This window comes from Columba livia, chromosome Z (genome assembly GCF_036013475.1).
Source record: "Columba livia isolate bColLiv1 breed racing homer chromosome Z, bColLiv1.pat.W.v2, whole genome shotgun sequence".
Taxonomy (NCBI): Eukaryota; Metazoa; Chordata; class Aves; order Columbiformes; family Columbidae; genus Columba; species Columba livia.
The window spans coordinates 46,811,455-46,831,830 of NC_088642.1; the positions used below are offsets into that span (position 1 = coordinate 46,811,455).

The following is a 20,376-nucleotide window of genomic DNA, read 5'->3' on the forward strand; positions in this document are numbered from 1 at the left end:
TCTTGGTGGGCTCCCCTGGACCCTCTCCAGCAGGTCCATGTCTTTCCTGTGCTGAGGGCTCCAGAGCTGGACACAAGACTCCAGGTGGGGTCTCACCAGAGAGGAACAGAAGGGCAGAATCACATGCCTTAACCTGTTGGCCATGCTCCTTTTGATACATTTGGTCTTCCAGGCTGCAAGTGCACATTGTCAGGTCACATCCAGTTTTTCATCCACCAGTGTTGCCAAGTCCTGTTCAGCAAGGCTGCTCTCAATCCCTTCATCCCCCAGACGGTAGTGATATCAGGGGTTGTCCTGACCAGTTCAAAGACATGGAATGCATGATTTGAAACTGGGCAAAAAACAAAGTACATGTGTCCTTACAGGGAATTTAAAATTAGTAAATCTGTGGTATAGAGGTTAACTCTACTAATAAATTACAGTCAGTAAAATGCAGTAGGGAAGATAAGTACTTGATAAAGTGTATGATTGTATTTTTTTGTTTGTTTTGTTAGGAAAATGGAACATTGATGATTGATGAAATGAATGATATCAGAATCATAGGGGCTATCACAGTGGTTATATTACTGGGTATTTCCGTTGCTGGAATGGAATGGGAAGCCAAAGTAAGGAACCATTACCTTTGTTTTTATTATCTACTTCATAATTTTGATTCCTTTTTCTACTTCAGCTGTTTGATTTATTTTTAATATATTTAGTGTACTCTGTATTGCATGCATGGTATGTTAGAAGTCAGTCAGTGGGCAGTTTTTGCAGTAAATCTCTGTCTAGCTCTAGGATCTGCAGGTCTGGACAGCATTTCAGACCTTAGGCCACTTTGCTCTGCTGGGAGCTTAAGCATCAATGAGAACCTAAAAAGCAGCATAATTTACTCTTAATGGCACTGTCAAGTTCATTAATGATATTAGCCCCTTCCTGGCAATTACAGCATAACAAGAAAAGGTTAGCATGACAGTTTTCCCTCACTGGGAACTTCGAATGAGCTCTGTGCATGGAAAACGGAGGCCTGGAGCCAAAGCAAATCTGAAGTTCTTTACTTTTTGCTTACTCAAGTATTCTTACCTTCCCTTCTGCTCTCTTCTGGTTTTGTTTACACTTGGAGACAGCCGGACATGTGAGGCAGACACTTGGCACAGCACGGCAGAGGGTTGTGAACATTGGTGGTGATGAATGTGCAGGAGGTGGCACCTGCTTTCCTCATCTTCTTGTGGCTGCGCAGGCTTAGATCATAGAATAGAACAGAATCATAGAATCATTTCATTTGGAAGAGGCACTGAGTATCATAGAGTCCAACTGTAAGCTAACTCTAGCACTAAACCATGTCCCTAAGAACATTGTCTAGATGCCTTTTAAACACCTCCAGGGATGGTGACTCCACCACTTCCCTGGGCAGCCTGTTCCAATGCCTGACAACCCTTTCAGTGAATAAATTTTTCCTAATAGCCAATCTAAACCTTCCGTGGTGCAACTTGTGGCCATTTCCTCTTGTCCTATCACTTGCTACTTGGGAGAAGAGACCAACAGCCTCTGTGCTACAACCTCCTTTCAGGTAGTTGTAGACAGTGATAAGGCCTCCCCTCAGCCTCCTTTTCTCAAGACTAAACAGCTCTGGTTCCCTCAGCCGCTCCTCATCAGACTGGTGCTTCAGTGTCCAATGAGGGGCCCAAAACTGAACATAGGATTCAAGCTGGGACCTCACCAGTGCTGAGTACAGTGGCACGATCACTTCTCTAGTCCTGCTGGCCACACTATTTCTGGTGAAAGCCAGGATGCTGTTGGCCTTCTTGGCCACCTGGGCACACTGCTGGGTCATGTTCAGCTGGCTGTCAGTCAACACCCCCAGATCCCTCTCTGCCAGGCAGCTTTCCAGCCACTCTTCCCTGAGCCTGTAGCGCTGCCTGGGGTTGTTGTGATCCAAGTGCGGGACCTGGCACTTGGCCTTGTTAAACCTCATACACTGTGATTGTGGAAACAAACATGTACAGATCCTAATATACCTTAATGCAGACATTGCCTTATTAGTTTTCTGCTCTGCATTACTAGGTAGTGTCACTTGCTCACTGTTTTCTGCATGTAGTGGGCATCCACAGTGTGATCAAAAATAGAGAAGAGGCTTCCTTGGTCTTCTTTCACATTTGATACTTGGTTCACAATAATTCCTGTATTTTGCAGTGAGAGGCAACTTGAAGAGCATCTTCACGTAATTGTTATAAGTTTCTTATGCTCCTGCATCAAAATTATGATGGTATTCATAACTGAAATGAGAGAGGATTTTTTTCTCATTGTTGCTTCCAGCCTTAGAGAGATAGGTATCATAGAAAAAGTGAAGTTTAAGTGCAATACTTGCACCTACCAGAAAAAGCATCTGAAGAAATTGACTTAGGCATGCATTTTTAAATTGAACAGCATGCTTCTGTAAAAATTGTTGACCTTTCTCAATACTTCTTCACTGTCTGTAACTTCAGTTTGTAATATCTTAATGCACCTGACGTCAAACAGTACTGTCCTCCTTAATCTCAACAGTTTACTTTTTCCTTTGAATGAATTAGTTGTTATTAACCCTCTGGCTACTGTCACTTGAAGTCACAAGAAATATCTTGCTTTTGCTTGGTAGCATGAACAATTCTATAACATTAGCTTGCATAGAAATATCCATGTTGTTTAATGTTTCTATATCAAACCTGACCTATGGTATCACTGTAGTGTCATCTTTATTAGGGAATAGTCAGCTTTCAAAAATCCTGTGCTCAATGCAAAAAACAAGGCTTGTTGGCTTTGTTTCTGAATCATGGAACAAGGCAAGTAGGAGTGATGATAAGCAGCTGAACCTCTCAAACAAGCACTTCATGTGGGTTAATATACAACTTAGCCTAGCAAAACACTAGTACTTCCCTCTTGATTAAAGTATCTATGATGTTCTTGTATGCCTTCTTCATGACTTGGAGAATGTCTTGAAAAATGGGATGGGAGGAATCTATAATAATGCCTTTTAAGTAGATCTAGAAGCTAAGAAGGACCTGGATCCTAGGAAAGCCTGCTTAAAAATATCTTTTCAGAGTTTGTGATCTCTTGCCATTCAGCTTCTCATGTTGAAGTCTTAAAAGCCCATTCTTTCATTGATACTTTTGAATATAAGGAAGATATTCAGAAAGTGCTCTTAGCTTCAGGGAGAAGCCTAGGTTTGTTACGGGATAAATCCACTTGTGGCAATTGCTCTGTGGCAACTTGATGTTGAATTCTCTAGGCTTATTGAAGACTCATGAGGACCCAGCTGCACTGCCTACACCTCTCACCTATTTACAAGGCTTGGCAAAGGAGACATCTAGCTAGAGTGCACAAACTGGTTTCTTCAGGTGGTCTACTGACTCTGCTCTTGGCTCTTATCCTTCATTTATTGCTTTGCTATCCTGTTTTCTTGTGAGACTGTCTGAACTGAAAACTTTTTGTGATAATCAGCAATGCCACTGTGCTATTGTGTCTTAAGATCTGATCCTAGGCCTGGAAAAAGAAGTTGAACTACAGATAGCTTCTCCTAAGACACTGGCATATGCCTTTAAAAGGAATCAAATAACACAGAAGATAATAGGCCAGTGTGGTTGCTTACTTCAGTGTAAAATCTGAACATCTCTTAAATGCCTGGATTTATCTGTACTCACACTTTAGAGGCATTGGTTGGTTAAAAGTGCTTCTTGTTCCAAGTGTAAGGTTTATAATGGTTTTATTGAACAGTGGCAAAGAATTTGTTTTAATGAAAATGTCTCAACAAAACTAGAAAGTAACTCATAATTGTGGTAGTCTGCAGTTTGATTTCATAAATAAAGGTTTGAGAACATGAGAATGTAACAAATTAATCTAGTCCATTGCATAAAATACCAAATAAAAGCTGTTTGATTTCTGAGTTAATAAAACTCTTAGTAAAATAAATATTGCACGCTAAAGTATAAGGCAAAGTATTATGAATGTGGTTAATAAGGCAATACTCCTAGGATTTGTGTATGTTTAGCTCTTTTCTTGTGCATTTTCTCAAGTCTACTCAAATCCATTCCTTCTGGAAGGCTTATAGTGAAAATAATTCTAAGTATTTTTTCTTTAGAAGTATAACTTTGAGGGGTACAGCAATAACAAATTCTGTTTTGAACGGGCATTAAACTTACAAATTAGTCCTAGTTTATTAAAAAATCCTGGTATGTGTTGCTTGCCTTATTTATTTGTGGAAAACAAACTGAGAAGACTAAGCTGAACTTGGAGTCAAGTAAATATTTGCATTTTAGAACAGCACCTTGGAGCTTGAAACTGTGGAAAGGAGCAAGTTCTTCTGTCTGACTGCAATCATTGTGTGTTTCAGGCACAGATAGTCTTACTGGTGATCCTCATACTTGCTATTGGAGACTTTGTCATAGGAACATTTATTCCTTTGGATAACAAGAAGCCTAAGGGTTTCTTTGGCTATAAAGGTATGTTGGAACAGCTAGTATTGTAAACAATATCTTTGCAAAGAGGGCACATGCTGTCATAGTTAAGTTAAACTTCTAAAATAGCTTATAGTCCTATTTAACTATAAAGATTAATTTTCCTTATTCTTTTTGACTTCTGCAATTTTGTTCCTTAGAGTTATGGGGCCAGAACTTGGTCTTGCATACTTAATATCAATTATATTAAATTTTTTAAAAGTTGCAATGATACTGTAAGTACTTTTTCTGTTTTTAAAGGCTATCTAAGTTTACTCTGAATTTTATTTGAGTCAAAGTGATGAATTAGGACTTAGATGTTCCACCCTTAATTTTAAGGTCATACAGCTGTGACTTTCAGCTTTTTCATGGAGCTAATGCTGGCTGGAATGAGCTGATACTGTATGAATATTGACAGACTTAAATCTTTTTCTACAGCTGAAATATTTACAGAGAATTTTGGACCAGATTTCCGAGACGGAGAAACTTTTTTTTCTGTATTTGCTATTTTCTTCCCTGCTGCAACTGGCATACTTGCTGGTGCAAATATCTCAGGTGATCTTGCGGTGAGTAGTGAACATACAAATATTGTTCACAGAGACTGAGCGTACATTTATCTCTGTCATCACTGTTTGCTGACATTTTTCTTTCAGGATCCTCAGTCAGCCATACCTAAAGGAACACTGTTGGCCATCTTAATTACTACATTGGTTTACGTAGGAATTGCAGTATCTGTAGGTAAATAGATAATATTTTTAATTTTATCCTTTTACATTCATTCTGAGGGTGTATTTTGGTATGGTTTATGCAATTAATTATGTAAAGTCATTATGTAATTGACTTTCATGCATGGGAAAGTAATAGCCAGATATTTCTAATTATTGTTGGAGGTTCAATTTTCAGCTGATTTTTATAGTTTCCTGAAAGGAGTGGTATTTTTCTAAGAGTAGTGATTGTTTGAGACTCAGGAGGGCAAAAGACTAAATACGGATGCTCATTTATTGCAGTTATTTATTTTAAAATATTTACAATTTAGTGGTGAAATAATCCCTGGAGTAGTAAAGTGTGTTTTCAGAAAATACTCACTGAACAAACACCCATATTGGTTTGAAGATGGATGATAGTCAGCTACTTATCTGAAGGGAATTGTGAGGTGATCAAACAGCTCTTTGGTGAGGATGCATGAATAGTCTTTCCCTGCTAGAGAGAGGAGAGTTCATATTACCTTAACCTGGGTAGCCCACCTTCAGAAGTGTTGTCATGTTCAGAAGCATTCTCTGTAATTTATTTTCAGGTGGAAAGAGGAGAAACAATCATAGACTTACCTTAGTCTTGTATAACCTCTGTTTCTGGGCTTTCCCACCCTGCAGTGATTTGAAATTATCTGTAGAAATTGCCTTGGGGCTTGATGCTCTACTGCAGTTTCACTCTAGAGCAGCAATGGTCAACCAGGTTTTTCCCACCCGTAAAACAATTCTATTCTAGTAAACTTAAGATTGTAATCATATCTGACATATATCTTGCTTGTGATGGAAAATGTTTTTATTTGAGTCACATAAATTAGTTTCTGGCAGCAGTAGTCAGTTTTCTTGTGTGAGAAACCTTGCCTTATCTTAGCTGTGATGCCTTTTGAATGAAATTCTCTTATTTATAAGGGTGCCATTGAGCTTACCACTAATGGTACTTCCATTCCAAGTATACCAGTCTTGCTAGTCTGCCTCTGTTGGCTAACATTGTACTGTAGCTCTGCCAAGTAGTTGCTGTGTAGTGATTGTGCTTTATGCAGCGTAATGACCTACACTTATTTTCTAATTAGATGGACCACATAGACCTTTGTTACCAAATATGAATACTTGAACAAACATGAGAGCAAAATTCTCATTAATACTCATTTGTTAATGGAATACTTTTATCATCTTTCAACATTAAAAACCTCATTTTTCATATTACAAAAGGAAGTTTGCAAAACCAACAGAACATGAAATTGGTTGATGCATCAGAAATGTCTTACCTTAGTTGCCTCCTATAAATTACACTTAGAATTCTGCTAGTTAGAAAAGGGCAGTGCTATTGCAGAAGTCAGAAATTATGATATGAGTGAAATCTAGTTGTTGTTGTTTGTTTTTGTTTTTTTTTTTTGAGGCATTGTATCACGAATCAGACAAATACAAATATTTTTATTCCTTTCCCCACACACAGTTTCCCACTGGAAGCTTCCAGAGTGGTGATAAGCAAGTCATTAAAACTGTGGAATGGCTAGTAAATGTCACTGAGTCACAGAATCATAGAATGTCCTGAGCTGGAACGGACCCATAAGGATCATCCAGTCCAACTCCTGTCCCTGCATATGACAACTCCGCAGTGTGTCTGAGGGCTTGTCCAGTCTGTTCCTGAACACTGCTGGGCTTGGGGCCGTGTCACCTCCCTGGGAGCCTGTTCCAGTGCTCCACCATTCCACCACCCTCGGGGTGAAGAACATTTTCCATTTTTTTTTTTTTTTTTTTTATTTTCCATGTCTGAAGGGGAAGATGATGTTCTGAATTTAGCCCAGTATTTGCACGCTCTGTAGTAAGTAAGAAGGTAAAGAAAGTGAATAGAAAAGGCTTAGAAGAGCAAAATTGCTAGTTCTAGTGCTAGAGCTAGGCAGCCCTGTTTCAAAAAGGTAACAGCTGTAAGGAAAAAGTATGAAGTTTCATATTTTAGCAAGGGACTAATGCAAGGGAAGCTCTAATAAAAACTTCAAACATCTGTGTAGGGTTAGGACATGCTTTCTCTACATAGGGAAGTAAAGTTAATTAATGTAGCCTCTTGTTAGCACAGGAGAAATAAAGTGCTCTCATCTGCAGTCTGAAGGACTCAGGGTAGTATCTCTGGGATTCTTGCTGGTTGCATGGAGTTAGGAGATAGCAAGACTTACTCATAAATGCCTATGCAAAGGTGAAATCCTGTTTTTACAGGAAAAAAGATCTAGATGTTCATAGTGAAGATGTTGCCACAATCTCACAAATAAATACAATGTTTCTGAAGGAAGGTTAAATGAAATGTCTGGACTCATATCTAAGTATCTTCTGCTGAGAATGGAGCTTGCCCAGCTGACTTCTGTGTTCTCACATATTAAGGCTCACATTCATAGTGCCATTGTCCCTTTCTTTTGTGCTTTGACTCCATGTGTGAAAGACCTGCCAGATAGTTGGATCTGAACCATGAAAAAGAGAATGAGGAAGAGGAGGGCTCTGATAGTGCACTCTAGCTATTTAATGTTTTGCTCAACTTAATGAGTCTGTGACTGCAATCTATTAGCAACAAAATGTTATATACACATAGTTCAACGAGTAAGTATCCTGTCACATCTATTATATACTGCTTGAATGGCTGGGGCAAATACTTGTGTAGTGGAAGAGAAGAAACTTTTTATCATACAAAGGTTTTAATCCCATTTAAAACAGAAGAACAACAACAAAAACTCCAGCCTCTCTGCATACCCCCAAGAAAAGCACAAGACAGATGATCAACATAGGAAACTTCTACTGAAATGTAACCAACTGGGCCTAATAAGTAACTGAAAAATAAATCTGAAAAGTGGAAGGATTAAGTAATATTCACCTACCAGGACCAGGTGTTATTGAAGACTGTTAATCAAGTTGTGATGGCTCAGAGGCAATCTAAATATGGCATAGATATTTAGGAATTCATTTTCCCAATGAAAGAGAGACAAATTACATAGGGAATAGGGATTGTTATTGAAGAAACTTAAGCTTGCGCACACCTGTGCCTTCCTTCTTATTTTGCAAGTAAGTAATTTACATTCTCAGTAGTTGCAGAATTCTGTTCCCAGGACCTCCTTGTCATTCAAGTTCCTAAAAGACCAAATTAAGGAAATTCTGTTGGCTGCTGCTCTGTAGTCTTCCCTCTTCTCTTCCCCATTCCTTATTTAATACCTGTTACTGGAAATATTTGCTGGTGTCTGAAAAATTAGACTACTTCACCTATTAAACCATAGAATGTTAAATAATACTTAGTCTGCTCTGGTTTGTTTCATCCTTTGAGACAAAAGATGTTGAGGTAGAAGACTTGTGGGCTTTGCAGTACTTCTAAGTTTTTCTTAGTATTTAAGGGCTGAAATGCTGTGTCTTAAGAGTTTTCTTGACCAGTGAAACTGCAAATAATCATAGATGAAGACAGCAGTTTAAGTGATAAACTTATAAGATGTGGTAGGAATGGGACTGTGTGGCTATGTTTTTTACCAAAAAGTCAACTTAACATACCACAGTCATGTAGGAGGTGGCTTGTTTCAGGTGTTTGAAAATAGCTTGCAACAGGCTTTTGTGACAAATTACTTAATTTATTTTAATGTCTGAGCTATATTGACTGGAAAATAAGTGCAACACTGTGCATACCTCTCTACGTACATCTGTATGTAGCACTACAAAAATGCATCTGTTTAAGATAATGAACAAAAAAAGAAACTGTAAAGTCAAGTGATGGTGCTTCAATTAAAGAGCTGTGCAGAAACTCATGGTTCAGAGAAATAATATGTTGACCTAAAATTGTGCAGTTAAACTTCTGCAAATCTATTGACATTGTTTTCCTCTGTGCTAAAATTTTCCTTTTCTTGTTAGACTTAGATTTATTAAAAAACTGAAGATCATCTCAGGCAAGAGAACAATTCATTTACTTGTTTCTATTTGTTCTTCCTAGGGAAGATGGGCTTCATACTGAAATGTATTATAAAAGTAAATGCTATGTTTTGACATTACTCTGTGAGAATATGCTTACATAGAAAGGGAATTGGTCTTGACACGTATCTTTAAGTTCAGGTTCAATCTGTTAATGCTTTTTTTTTGTGGTTGTGTTCACTTTAGGTTCCTGTGTTGTTCGAGATGCCACAGGAAATGTTAATAACACCATTGTCACTGAGCTGACAAATTGCACTACTGCAGCTTGCAACTTAAACTACGATTTCTCATCCTGTCAGACAGGGTGTCAGTATGGGTTGATGAACAATTTTCAGGTATAAGACTTCCTTCTCAATCTATGTGTTGGTTTTGTGTTTATTGAATTTGAATTGCATATTGAGAAAAATCATAGAATAAAAATGCCTTTTTCCATAAATATAAGGTTTATCTGGAATAGTTAAATGGTACACTCTAGCTAGTGTGAAGAACAACAACATAACTATGTTAAAAACTTCCGAGTGTTTATACACAGGTGGTATAAATATTTAATCTTCTGACTAAACTGTGTAGCTTGGGTGTTGGGACTGCAACTTTAGATAACTGAGTGTCATCATTCAGTGATGTGGATAGAAGTACTCATTGTTCAATAGTGATGCACAGTAATCATAGGTAGCCTCTGTCAATAACTTGTTCCTTAATTTTAAAATTTTCTTACAATATATGCTGACTTTCTAAGAATGTTTTTCGTATTTGTCACAGTATCCTCTTTAATGGTAGGAATGTTTTGAATTATCATAAAACCTGATGTTAATGTATTTAAAAATCCTATAGAATTAATGGAGTAATTCATAATATTCAACTTACACTTCACAGATAACAGAGATGTCCGTGAACTATTGGTAAGGGTTTGAAAAAAACACAGGAAAACTGTGTATTTCCTAGTGACTTAAACTTACTTTGTGGCAGTCCATCTTTGCCCTAAGTTTTTCTAATAGGTATATGAAAAGTTAGCTAGAGATCAATCTGAAATCCACTAATGAAAAAGCTGTGTAACTTATGGGTTTTAATCAGAAGTACATGTGGTACATGTACTCCTTCCATGTACTGCTTACATGTCAGGCTGACAGCTTTACCTGCAAAGCTGGATGAAAAACCTATTTTCTACATGATGAAATAATGTTGCAGTGTAGAGCATTCTATTAGAGTAAAATACATTTTTATAGTGGAATAATTTGACTATCTGTGTGGTGTTACTAAATTCTGGTTTAGAAAAAGTCTGTATTTAGAAACACTTCATAACTGGTCCAGTGGGAATAATTATTCTGCATTTGATGACATTGCTTATTTGTTTAAGCTCAAAAGAACCCAGATGGACAGCTGAGAATAAGTGTAGAACTGATTTCCTCTGCTTGTATCTTTTTAAGTCATAACTTTATGAAGGTTGCTTACCATAAATGTTTCTTGTGCTTCTAATAAGTTAGTCATGAATGTTCTAGTTTCTTACTATTTGTTCTAAAGAGTGTTTCTGTCTCACAAATTATTCCTGTTTCTCTCTGTAGAAAAAATAGTGTGTTCCAAATAGGAAAAGTTGCTTTCAAGGCCACAGGCTGCACAGAGAGTGCAGGGCCCCTTGCACCCCCCTTTTTGTTGAGGTTTTGAAAACTTTGTCATGGATACTGCACAGCATCTCTGGGCAACCTGCTGCTGTGCTTAGCCATCCTCTCTGTGGAGTTTTGTTTTTCTAATACGCAGTTGGACTTTGCTGTTTGTTTTTTTTCTCTCATCCTCACAGCTGTTGGTATGCGTCTCTGAGAAGAATCTGTTTCTCAGGAGATGTCAGAAGGAAATAATTTCAATAAGATACTGCCTACCTATAGATAAACTGTTGTCCATTTTCTGATTGGACTACCCTCAATTTAGTAGCTCTGGATGGTAGCTGTAAGGAGAGATTTTTTTTTTTTTATATGCAAGTCACAGTGTGTGTTAAGGGTGGCTCTAAGCTTGTGTACCTCTAAAGCTTTTCATACAAATGCAACTTATTTATGTAGGTTGAATAACTGAGAACAAACATTTTAAAAACATAAACTAATGCCTAGGTGAGTGAAGATTGTTGTATTTGTCTTACAGCTGTAAGCATGCAGATTCTGGGCTTGAAAGTGCCAGCTTACTCATGTGCACAGCCTGATGACTTTATCACTTCGATACACTTTGTGCTGTATTCAGTTCTGGCAAAGAATTGATTTCAAGTTAATATGTGGCAGCTCAAGTTTTAAATGTGTTTGGGCAGCAAAGGGATGACTTGTAGTATGATTTACTAGTGAAAAGCTTAGATGGTACTAAGAAACTTAATATGAGAACAGTTGGTGAGACAGGCTACTCAGACTTGCGTAGAAGAACTCTTTAGGTTCTGTTATAGTCAATGCAAATGAATTAGAGGTCTTCACAGGCTTCAGACATTTCTCTGTTCAGTGCCACTCACATTTCTGTGTCCAGGCTGTAACCTGGTTGAAGAGCAACTTCAGAAACTTGTTTGGGGCTTTGTAGCCTCGGCCTGGAACTTCCCCAGAATAAGTTATAGCTTTGGATAATTTAAATGCAGAATTTGGTCAGCTTTGGATGGAAGTTGGAAGTAGCATGAAACTCCATTCCAGAAACAGTGTAAAAGTTCTGCTAAAACATTCCTCCTACAAAGGAGGGCAGCTGGAAAATATTTGAAAAAATGTAGAGGAAGGGCATCTATATTCGTAATAAAAATCTAAAGAGGCTGCTGCTTGTTTCCACGTCGCATTTTTTTTCTGCTCCGCAATGGCTGGACCAAAGAACTGAAACTGAAGTCAAGATACGATATTTCATTATCTCAAATGTTTGAAATTTAATAAACTGTCTAAACAATAAATCCCAAGCAAACATAATGAATCTCTTATCAGCAGTAACTATATATGTCTCACCACACCAGTTATAACAGGGCCATTCTTACTTACATGTCTGTGCTTCCACTTCTATGGGTTCTTTCAAGGGTGAAAATTTCAGTGCTATAGCAACTGCATATGAGTTCTTCTTGGTTTTGTGGTCATAAGGTTTGGATTATGGTATGTATGAGGGAGGGAGGGGAGAGAGAGGTGTTTAACACTGTGACATACTGGTTTTACTGGAACTGGTTGCCATTTTGTTCCTCCAGCTTAGAAGAAGCTTCCTAGTATCTCTTAAATTAGTAAACTAAGTTGTAACTTACTAGCTTTTAAAATGGACAAACTTCATCTGCATACATCTTACTCAGATTTCTCTTAAATTTATAAACCAGATGTAATATTAAAAAATAAATAGTGTAAATAAATGGAGGCAATGAACAAAACCTAGAAAGAGTATGTAAAATCTGAGTACAGTGTAGAAACTAACCTGCAAGAAATTTAGGCAAGTGTAGTGAAGTGAAGGCCTCAAAATAACAATGTTTTAAATTGGATGGGAAGAAAAGCGATGGAGACACAGATTATGTCCATAGAAAGCCCTTCCAAGGAAGATTGATTAAGCCATCCTTGCAGGGAAGGAAATTTTCATACTTCTTCTACAAAGATTATTCTGTGCCTGTTAATTATGTTACTATAGCAAAAATTTCTTTCTAAATTATTTGTCAGTAAAGCATTGACACCCTAAACTTCTCTTCTACTATTATAGTGTAGGGTTATTACAAACCGGCATTTACAACTGCAACTTTTCCTGGTGATTATAGAACTAACTTAAACCTGGACATAGGAGGGATAGCTTAGTGTATGTGTCATTAGTTTTATTCATCTATGAATAAAGGCCTGTCCTGCCTTTTTTGTTGTGAACTACAAATATGCTTCAGGGAATTCCTTCAGTTGTTATCCTGCTTGGCAGCCACTTCACTGTCATCTTACGCACCTGCAATTATTTATCTTTTTAGGCTAGGCATGCCTTGAACTGACCAATGAAACCTGACATAGTGTAGAGACTTGGTTGACAGTTTAAGTGACCCAGCAGTTTTTTGTCAGTCTGATCTGTAGAAAAACGCTACATTTTAGCAGTAGTTTAGCCTTAGGAATATTAATAAAAGTTAATTGGTCACCTGTATATGGTTTTTGAGAGCATGTCCTGCTTCGTAAGATTGTTTTAGACAGCTAGATTTTACAACTTCAGGTGACAGTAACTTAAAATCTGGACACGTGTGTGTGATTTCTTTTGCATTCAGTTTCTTTCCTGATACTCTAAGCAAGTTTCCAGGATGAAAGAGGCAAGTAATCACTGCAAATGATGCAGAACCTCATTCTGACACATTGTGTTTGAAAGACACTATGCCGAGTTTCGTCAATTTACTAAAAACATAAGCTTTTTCAAGATGGTATTAAATTCTTAAATGTTTGCTGTCTTCAGGCAGTTCAGGGTTTTGGTTTGTAAAGAGAAGTATTATATTAAACCATGATTTTTTGTTAAATACGTGGTTCTGTATCTAAGTTCACTTGACACATGCAAAGCTGGATGCAGCTGTGTTATGGAAGTAATCAGTGAAATGGTAGAAGAGGGTCTTTAGGCAGTATGGCAACTAAACAGAAACTGCTTTACTTCTGATTTGGAATTTTTTTTTTTTAATGTCTTATCAACACTGTTCTCTTACACTTAACTTACTAAGGATTTATTTTGTTAGTCATCCAGTCTACCAAGAATAGTATTCTTGCATATAGGATTTTACTCACTGGGGTTACAAAGATGTCATAGAATGTGATCCTGGGGAGACAGGAGGCAAGTTTTTCTGGTTTCCCGTTCAAAACCACAAGGACAAGTTTAACTTAGAGTGCTGAAGATACTGAGAAAGACAGTCACCTTTCTGAAGATGTTCACTAATTTCAGTTGTTTTGTCACTTGGGCTTCCTGAGACCATGTTATTCACTGGTAGGCTAGTCAAAATATGTAACAAATTACAATGTATTTTGCTTCCATTACTTATTTTTAATCATCTTATGAGCCCCTGGAGACTTCAGACATTGCTTGCTTTAACCTGAGAATTACATGGTTGGGACTGTATGTTGTGTGGGGAGCCACCTTCTCTTGTTGTAAAATTAGGGTCTGTTTATATTCCCCGATTTGTCTCTAGTTCGTTCATTGATATGAATGCATGACATTCTAATAGCTTTTAAGTGGAGGATACATAATATTTTGTTTTTCTGTTTGTGTAGTTAATCTTGCCATCCACTTGTATAGTACACTTTTTCATATTCTTTAAAAAAATATGTATATTTTGCTTCCAGGTGATGAGCATGGTGTCAGGATTTGCACCACTGATTACTGCAGGTATTTTTTCAGCCACCCTGTCTTCTGCACTAGCATCTCTTGTGAGTGCACCTAAGATCTTTCAGGTAAGTTTAGAGCAAAGCCATAATCTTTTAAATAATAATTTCAATTAACTTTTGAATAAGAATTTTTGGAAGGGTACTGTGACGTCTTGCTGTCATTCCTACCAGCTGACATCAGTAGGTGGATCTAGTATTTACCTGTTGCGTGGAATGGGAAATCAGGGTGTTATTGTTGCTAAATATAGCTAGACTAGAATTTGTTCCAGATGTCATGTGTTTCTGGTTAGTTTAGAGTTTAGTTATGGTGTAATTAACATTACAGGAATCTACAAACTCCTTTAGATGTTTCTCGTAAGTACCAGTGGAGCACATACAAAGATAACAGATTAGTTCATTTCTCAAAGTAATCACAGAAGGAGACAGCATGGAATAGAACCTGTAGCTGTGGAATCTTAATCTTCAGAGAATATACTATCTAAATGATTGTGTACTAGCTCTTAGGTAAATAATTTACATTTATTTTGTTGGTGTTCCTGAATGTATTTGCTTTATTTTCTTTTTAACCATTTGATCTCATTCTTTGCCTTGCAGTTTCTCTTTAATTGGGTAAAACTTTAATGTCCTCTGATGACCTTCTTTCCCAAAAGTTCAGTAAAGAGTCAAATGTAGAAGGGATTTTGTTGCAAAATAGGAGCACAAGTATTGATGCGGAGCACTGATGTGTACATTGGGCAAACTTTGCACTTTCTGAGAAACATTGTCTTTAAAGAAAGACTCTTTGTAACTGTAAGACACCAGTAGAGAAGATTAGTCAATTACTTGCAGAAGAGCTAAGCTTGTTCTCATGGATAGAAATTAGTGAAGGATAGAATATTGGAAATGCAAAATGTCAAGATAGAAAGACAATTGAAAATATAAGTAGTACATGGTGGCTATAAACTTCTTTCAGGAAGATAATATGCAGTGGAAGACAGCATTAGTAACCATTAGTAAGGATACTTTTCTAGCAAAATGCATGCTGACTCTTGAATTTTATTTTTCTTAGGCTTTGTGCAAGGACAACATTTATCCAGGATTTCAGATGTTTGCTAAAGGCTATGGGAAGAACAATGAGCCACTGAGAGGATATCTTCTAACATTTTTAATTGCTCTTGGATTCATACTAATTGGTTAGTTTGAAATTATAATAAATCTCAATATCCTTTTGTCCTTTACAAATCGTTCTATTCCATGTTGCAAACTGATGAGAGTGTTCTAGAGGTCTAATGCACAACACTTAATTCTAAGCCAGCATTCTAAATCTGTGTATTCTGAGGTTTATGTTCTCCTGTCTTCTTGGTATAACTCTGTCTAAAACTGCAATAAATTTGAATTTAACTGTAGCAATACTGTGCTTTTCTTAATAACCACAGGTATGTCTTTAGATACTATCAATCAATAAAAAAACCATCCTTTGCTTGACACAGGTGTTAGAAATATGAAAATTTATTTCAGATTTTTAATAATGAGAACAGCTTAAGTAAATGACAAACTTTCATGAATAATACTTTTTAGAGTGTGTTTTTCTGTTAAGTTACAAACAGTAGAGATGCGTGCTGATGCTGCTGTTGCTAAAGGTGAAGATAGTCTAGCTAGGATTACATGTGTTCTCTGTAGACGGCATACTAATTGTGCTGTGTCCATCCATGAGTCCTGTACCAGTGCTTTTGAACTCCATTGCCCAGTTTGCTCTTTCATCGTTGCCCCAAGTCTGCTTAAGGCATAGGTATACCCATGATGTCCCTACCTCAGCATGCTGAGTGGAAGCTTGATTACAAGCAGAACCCTGCAGACCAGCATGGCAAATTCTTCTATTTTTTTTTTTTTTTTTGGGTGATGGCACACATATACATGTTTTGTACTATGCTGCCTCAAAAAGGGGAAGATCAGGTTTTTCCATCTCTTTCAGTAAAAACGTGTGCTTGTCACTTTTGTAATACTATTGGTCTGTAATAAAGCACTGTAGTAGTACTATTGATAAAACTTTTCACTTAAAATGCAGATAATTGAACATGTTTGTCACATTCCTCACACTAACTTTGTCTGATGTTGCCATTTACCATAGTCAATTGTCTCTAAGCATATTAGTGTCTTGTTCTTTGCTGTTTGAGAATTGAGCTAGAGGTCTCCTACAGGTGTATTAATGCTCTGCTGTTTCTGACGTTCTTCAGAACCCACAGTATTGGTGCACTGTTTGATTAAGGCATGCTGGAAAAGAAGTTTTTTCAGTGACTTATTTTGAGAAAGTATGAAGTGCTTCAAACATGGCAGTCCTGGAGCACTTGATAGTGTGGAAAAAATGTTTATGTTTTTGAAACTGAAACTTACACTTCCTGACTATTAGAAGATAACTTGGTACATAAGAGACAAGGTAATAGCTCTGTTTGTTGGACAGAAAGGACAAACTGGTTCTCCTTCGAGTACATTAGAAAAAAAGGTTGTTTGTAGCAGAATTTTTACTCTGGAATTTTCAAAGCCATTGATTGATATCTTTCATAGCAGCATGCATTGTTCTTGTTTTTACAGCTGAACTGAATGTCATTGCTCCAATTATTTCGAACTTCTTCTTGGCCTCATATGCCTTGATTAACTTCTCTGTATTCCATGCTTCTCTTGCAAAATCTCCAGGTAGGAACTACATTTTGAGGGTGAGAGTTTAGCCTGCAATTTCCTTACACATAAATACAGTTTTAAAAATAGTAATATAAAGGAATGTTTAGCTTAATTTAATGACTAAATATCTATTTGACTGTCATGGTGTATCTGAATTACAAGTGTAGTATGGTGTGTACTTCTGAAATTTTTTGCTGAGGGAACACAAGATAATTCAGTGTTTTTTTCAGAAATCCTTGAAGAAAGCTTTCTTGCTAATTCAGTGTCTGGTGTTCAAGAACTACCCTTTTGTCTTCTTTAGATTTCTCTGTTAACATGTTTCCTCTTCCAGTCCGGAAGAAACTGGAATTGCAGTGGTATTGACATATATTTATAGACTTTGGTGTGGGGAGCTAGTTAGATTATAGGAATATGCCAAAACCCAGTACTTGCAGAACAGATGTGTGTCATACCCAGCCCACTATGCATTTGCTCTTGAAAGTTTCTCAAGTTGCTGGACGGGGAAGACATCATTGATTTGCCAGAGCAGTGCATAACACTGTTTAGACAACAATTCTATATCTAATGCGCTTGTTAATCTTGGGTGTGTTAGTGGGAGTGTGCAAATGTATTTTTGCTTTTTTGGATAAATGTGTGACAAATAAGGATGTGAAACAGTGATAGTCCACTATTTTGACATACTCAAGTTCTGCTTGGATGTATCTGTCCTTTTCGTTTTCATGTGGTGAAAATTTCTGGCCATGTGAAAGCAGTAAAAATACACAACGAGAAACATTTAGTAGAATGTGAGAGATGGAGTCGCTAGCTGATAATTCATGTTAGGCTGAAAGCAAAAATCAGTTGTCAGACAAGCTATTGTCAAAGGTTCCTGTAGTCTGATTCAATAGACATCCTGGCACACGCATCTTAAAACTTTCCTTTTGAGATCTGTGTTTAGAAGGCAAAATTAGACACGTTTACATATCTATGTAAAAAAGATGCAAATTCATTTGACAGGTGTTGAAAAATTGAAAGCATAAATGTGCCACAGTCTGTTTTGCACAATACTGAAACTGTCACACATTTACATTAAATGTGATGTAGAACACTAGGGAAGGAAAAGAGGGCTAGCACCTTCCTTCTCTTGGAGTAGTGATTAAATTTATTTTCATCCTCTTTTCTATTCTCCAAATTATATTTTGGCTAGGTTGGCGCCCTGCTTTCAAATACTACAACATGTGGATTTCTCTTGTTGGAGCTATTCTGTGCTGCATTGTGATGTTTGTCATTAATTGGTGGGCAGCACTTCTGACGTATGTCATAGTGCTTGGACTGTACATTTATGTCACTTACAAGAAACCAGGTATGTATAGCAGCTTCTGGCTGCGGGGGGGGAAATGGAATGTGCAAGAAAGGAAAAAAGTTAGGGCCTTTAGGAGTAAAAAATAACTTATTTAGGTTTGGCTGACTAGTTCAACCTTCTGTTGGAGATGACACTTTCCTTTGCTGTGACATAAAGTAACTAAGCATGGCATTTTTTCCTGAACTGTTATTTTTTTTTACTCTAAAGTTGCCACAGTCTTTGAAGAGTTGAGAAAAAAAGAACCCTGTAATTCTTTCTTCCTGTAATTGTAACATATAAAACTTCGCTTTGCTAAAACTGCTACAGAAATGTTATCTTTAAACAGAATTCCTGTTCAGTTGTATGGGTTTGACTAGTGCTGTATAGAATGTATAAGATATAGCTTAAATCTTATGTGTTTTCAATTGATATTCAGCATTCATTTTGTGATCATGTAGTTTAACAGTGAACAGCTTTAAAATACTGTAACTTCAAATCTTCCAACAGATGTGAACTGGGGATCCTCAACACAAGCTTTGACATACTTGAATGCACTACAGCATTCTATACGGCTTTCAGGAGTGGAAGATCATGTGAAAAACTTCAGGTAAAGGTTAATATTAAAAATATAGGAAATGACTTCTCTGTATTCCATAGGATACTGTCACAATGTTTGTTATGATGGTTTCCAGTAAATGCCAGTTCATCTCCTGTGGATTGTGACAGCTTTGAATTTTACCACCACGGACATCCTCTGAACATTAGCATTTTATTTTTGATTACGAGTGCACTTTAGAAGCAAGTCTATGGATTATGTCTGCTTACTATTAGACACCTCATGGTTTGCATTATGAACTGTGAATTGTTTTCTTCTTTGAAACTGAATTGGAAGATATGCTGCAAACTGCTGATGAGTATTCAGTCTACGTGCTTGGGTTAAAACTGATCTAACTTAAAATCCCCAAGATGTGTATACTGTGAATGTGGCCCTCAACACTAGGTATTTGACATTAGACATACTCTCTCATTGCATTTCGGTTCAGTAATGGAAAAGAGGCTGATTGTTTTTCACACACTGAAGAGGAGAACTGATTTGTTGTCTGCCAACATGGCTACCCAGGAAGGTCCTACTCCAGAAGGCAGTTTTCTATCCTGTGGTATTTATGCCACTTTTCTGGAATAAGCTATCATAGAAGAAAGATACTTCAGAAAATTTTAACAAAAAGTATTGCATTAAACTAATTCCTCCAAATAAATAGAATGTGGTGTTATATAATCCCCAGCTCAACTGACTTGCCATGGATCTGGCTGCAAAGTTAGTTAACTTTTATGTTACATCAGATTTCTCAGGGCCTTATCCAGTCAAGTTTTGAGTATTTCCAAGGATGGAGGTTCTGTTGACCTGTCTCTTTAAATAGAGCAGTTACCTCGTACATAGTGCCTGTGCCCAGCAGAGGATTTATAGTGTCAGTACTTAATCAAGTGTTGCAGCTGCAGCTCTAAGGGTACTATTGTGTTATGCTCAGCCTATTTGCAAGAGAATCTAGCTACTAAAATCTTCCATTGTGTATGAAGGGAGACTTTGAATACTTAGTGCAGCATTTAATAAGGATTGAGTTCAGGGGAGATTTTTGATACAAGTGCCATTCTCTGAGATTAAGTTTTTCAAAGATGAGATCTATGGTATTTCCTGTTAGTTAGGAAAATACTCCAGTTCTAATCCTTAGCCTCTCTTGGAAGTGACTAAATTTTCTTTAAGAACTACAGGATGCTTCCATTGTCTGTTGCATACATACAGACAGTTGAAATTTGATATGTCAGCCAATCGTGATAGAGGTATGAGCACCACCTCAAAGAATATGACAGTACAACTAAATTGCGAATGTATTAATATGAATATCAATGAGTTTTCCACTTCCAAACTTGAACGGGTTGGCTGCTACAGGTATAAAACACAAAACTTGAATTAAAAT

At 37.1% G+C, this 20,376-nt stretch overlaps 1 protein-coding gene across 3 annotated transcripts in view; it reads left to right on the plus strand.

The window, feature by feature from the left end:
• The window catches only part of SLC12A2 (solute carrier family 12 member 2), a 63,543-nt gene that overhangs the window by 24,792 nt on the left and 18,375 nt on the right, over nucleotides 1–20,376 (plus strand). For all 3 annotated transcript variants that reach the window (XM_065045710.1, XM_065045709.1, XM_065045708.1), the window contains exons 6-15: nucleotides 495–605; nucleotides 4,346–4,454; nucleotides 4,887–5,014; nucleotides 5,102–5,186; nucleotides 9,311–9,459; nucleotides 14,386–14,493; nucleotides 15,476–15,599; nucleotides 16,996–17,097; nucleotides 18,269–18,424; nucleotides 18,911–19,010. In XM_065045710.1, the coding sequence (XP_064901782.1) occupies nucleotides 495–605; nucleotides 4,346–4,454; nucleotides 4,887–5,014; nucleotides 5,102–5,186; nucleotides 9,311–9,459; nucleotides 14,386–14,493; nucleotides 15,476–15,599; nucleotides 16,996–17,097; nucleotides 18,269–18,424; nucleotides 18,911–19,010 (1,172 nt within the window). The remainder of the gene's footprint in view (nucleotides 1–494; nucleotides 606–4,345; nucleotides 4,455–4,886; nucleotides 5,015–5,101; nucleotides 5,187–9,310; nucleotides 9,460–14,385; nucleotides 14,494–15,475; nucleotides 15,600–16,995; nucleotides 17,098–18,268; nucleotides 18,425–18,910; nucleotides 19,011–20,376) is intronic.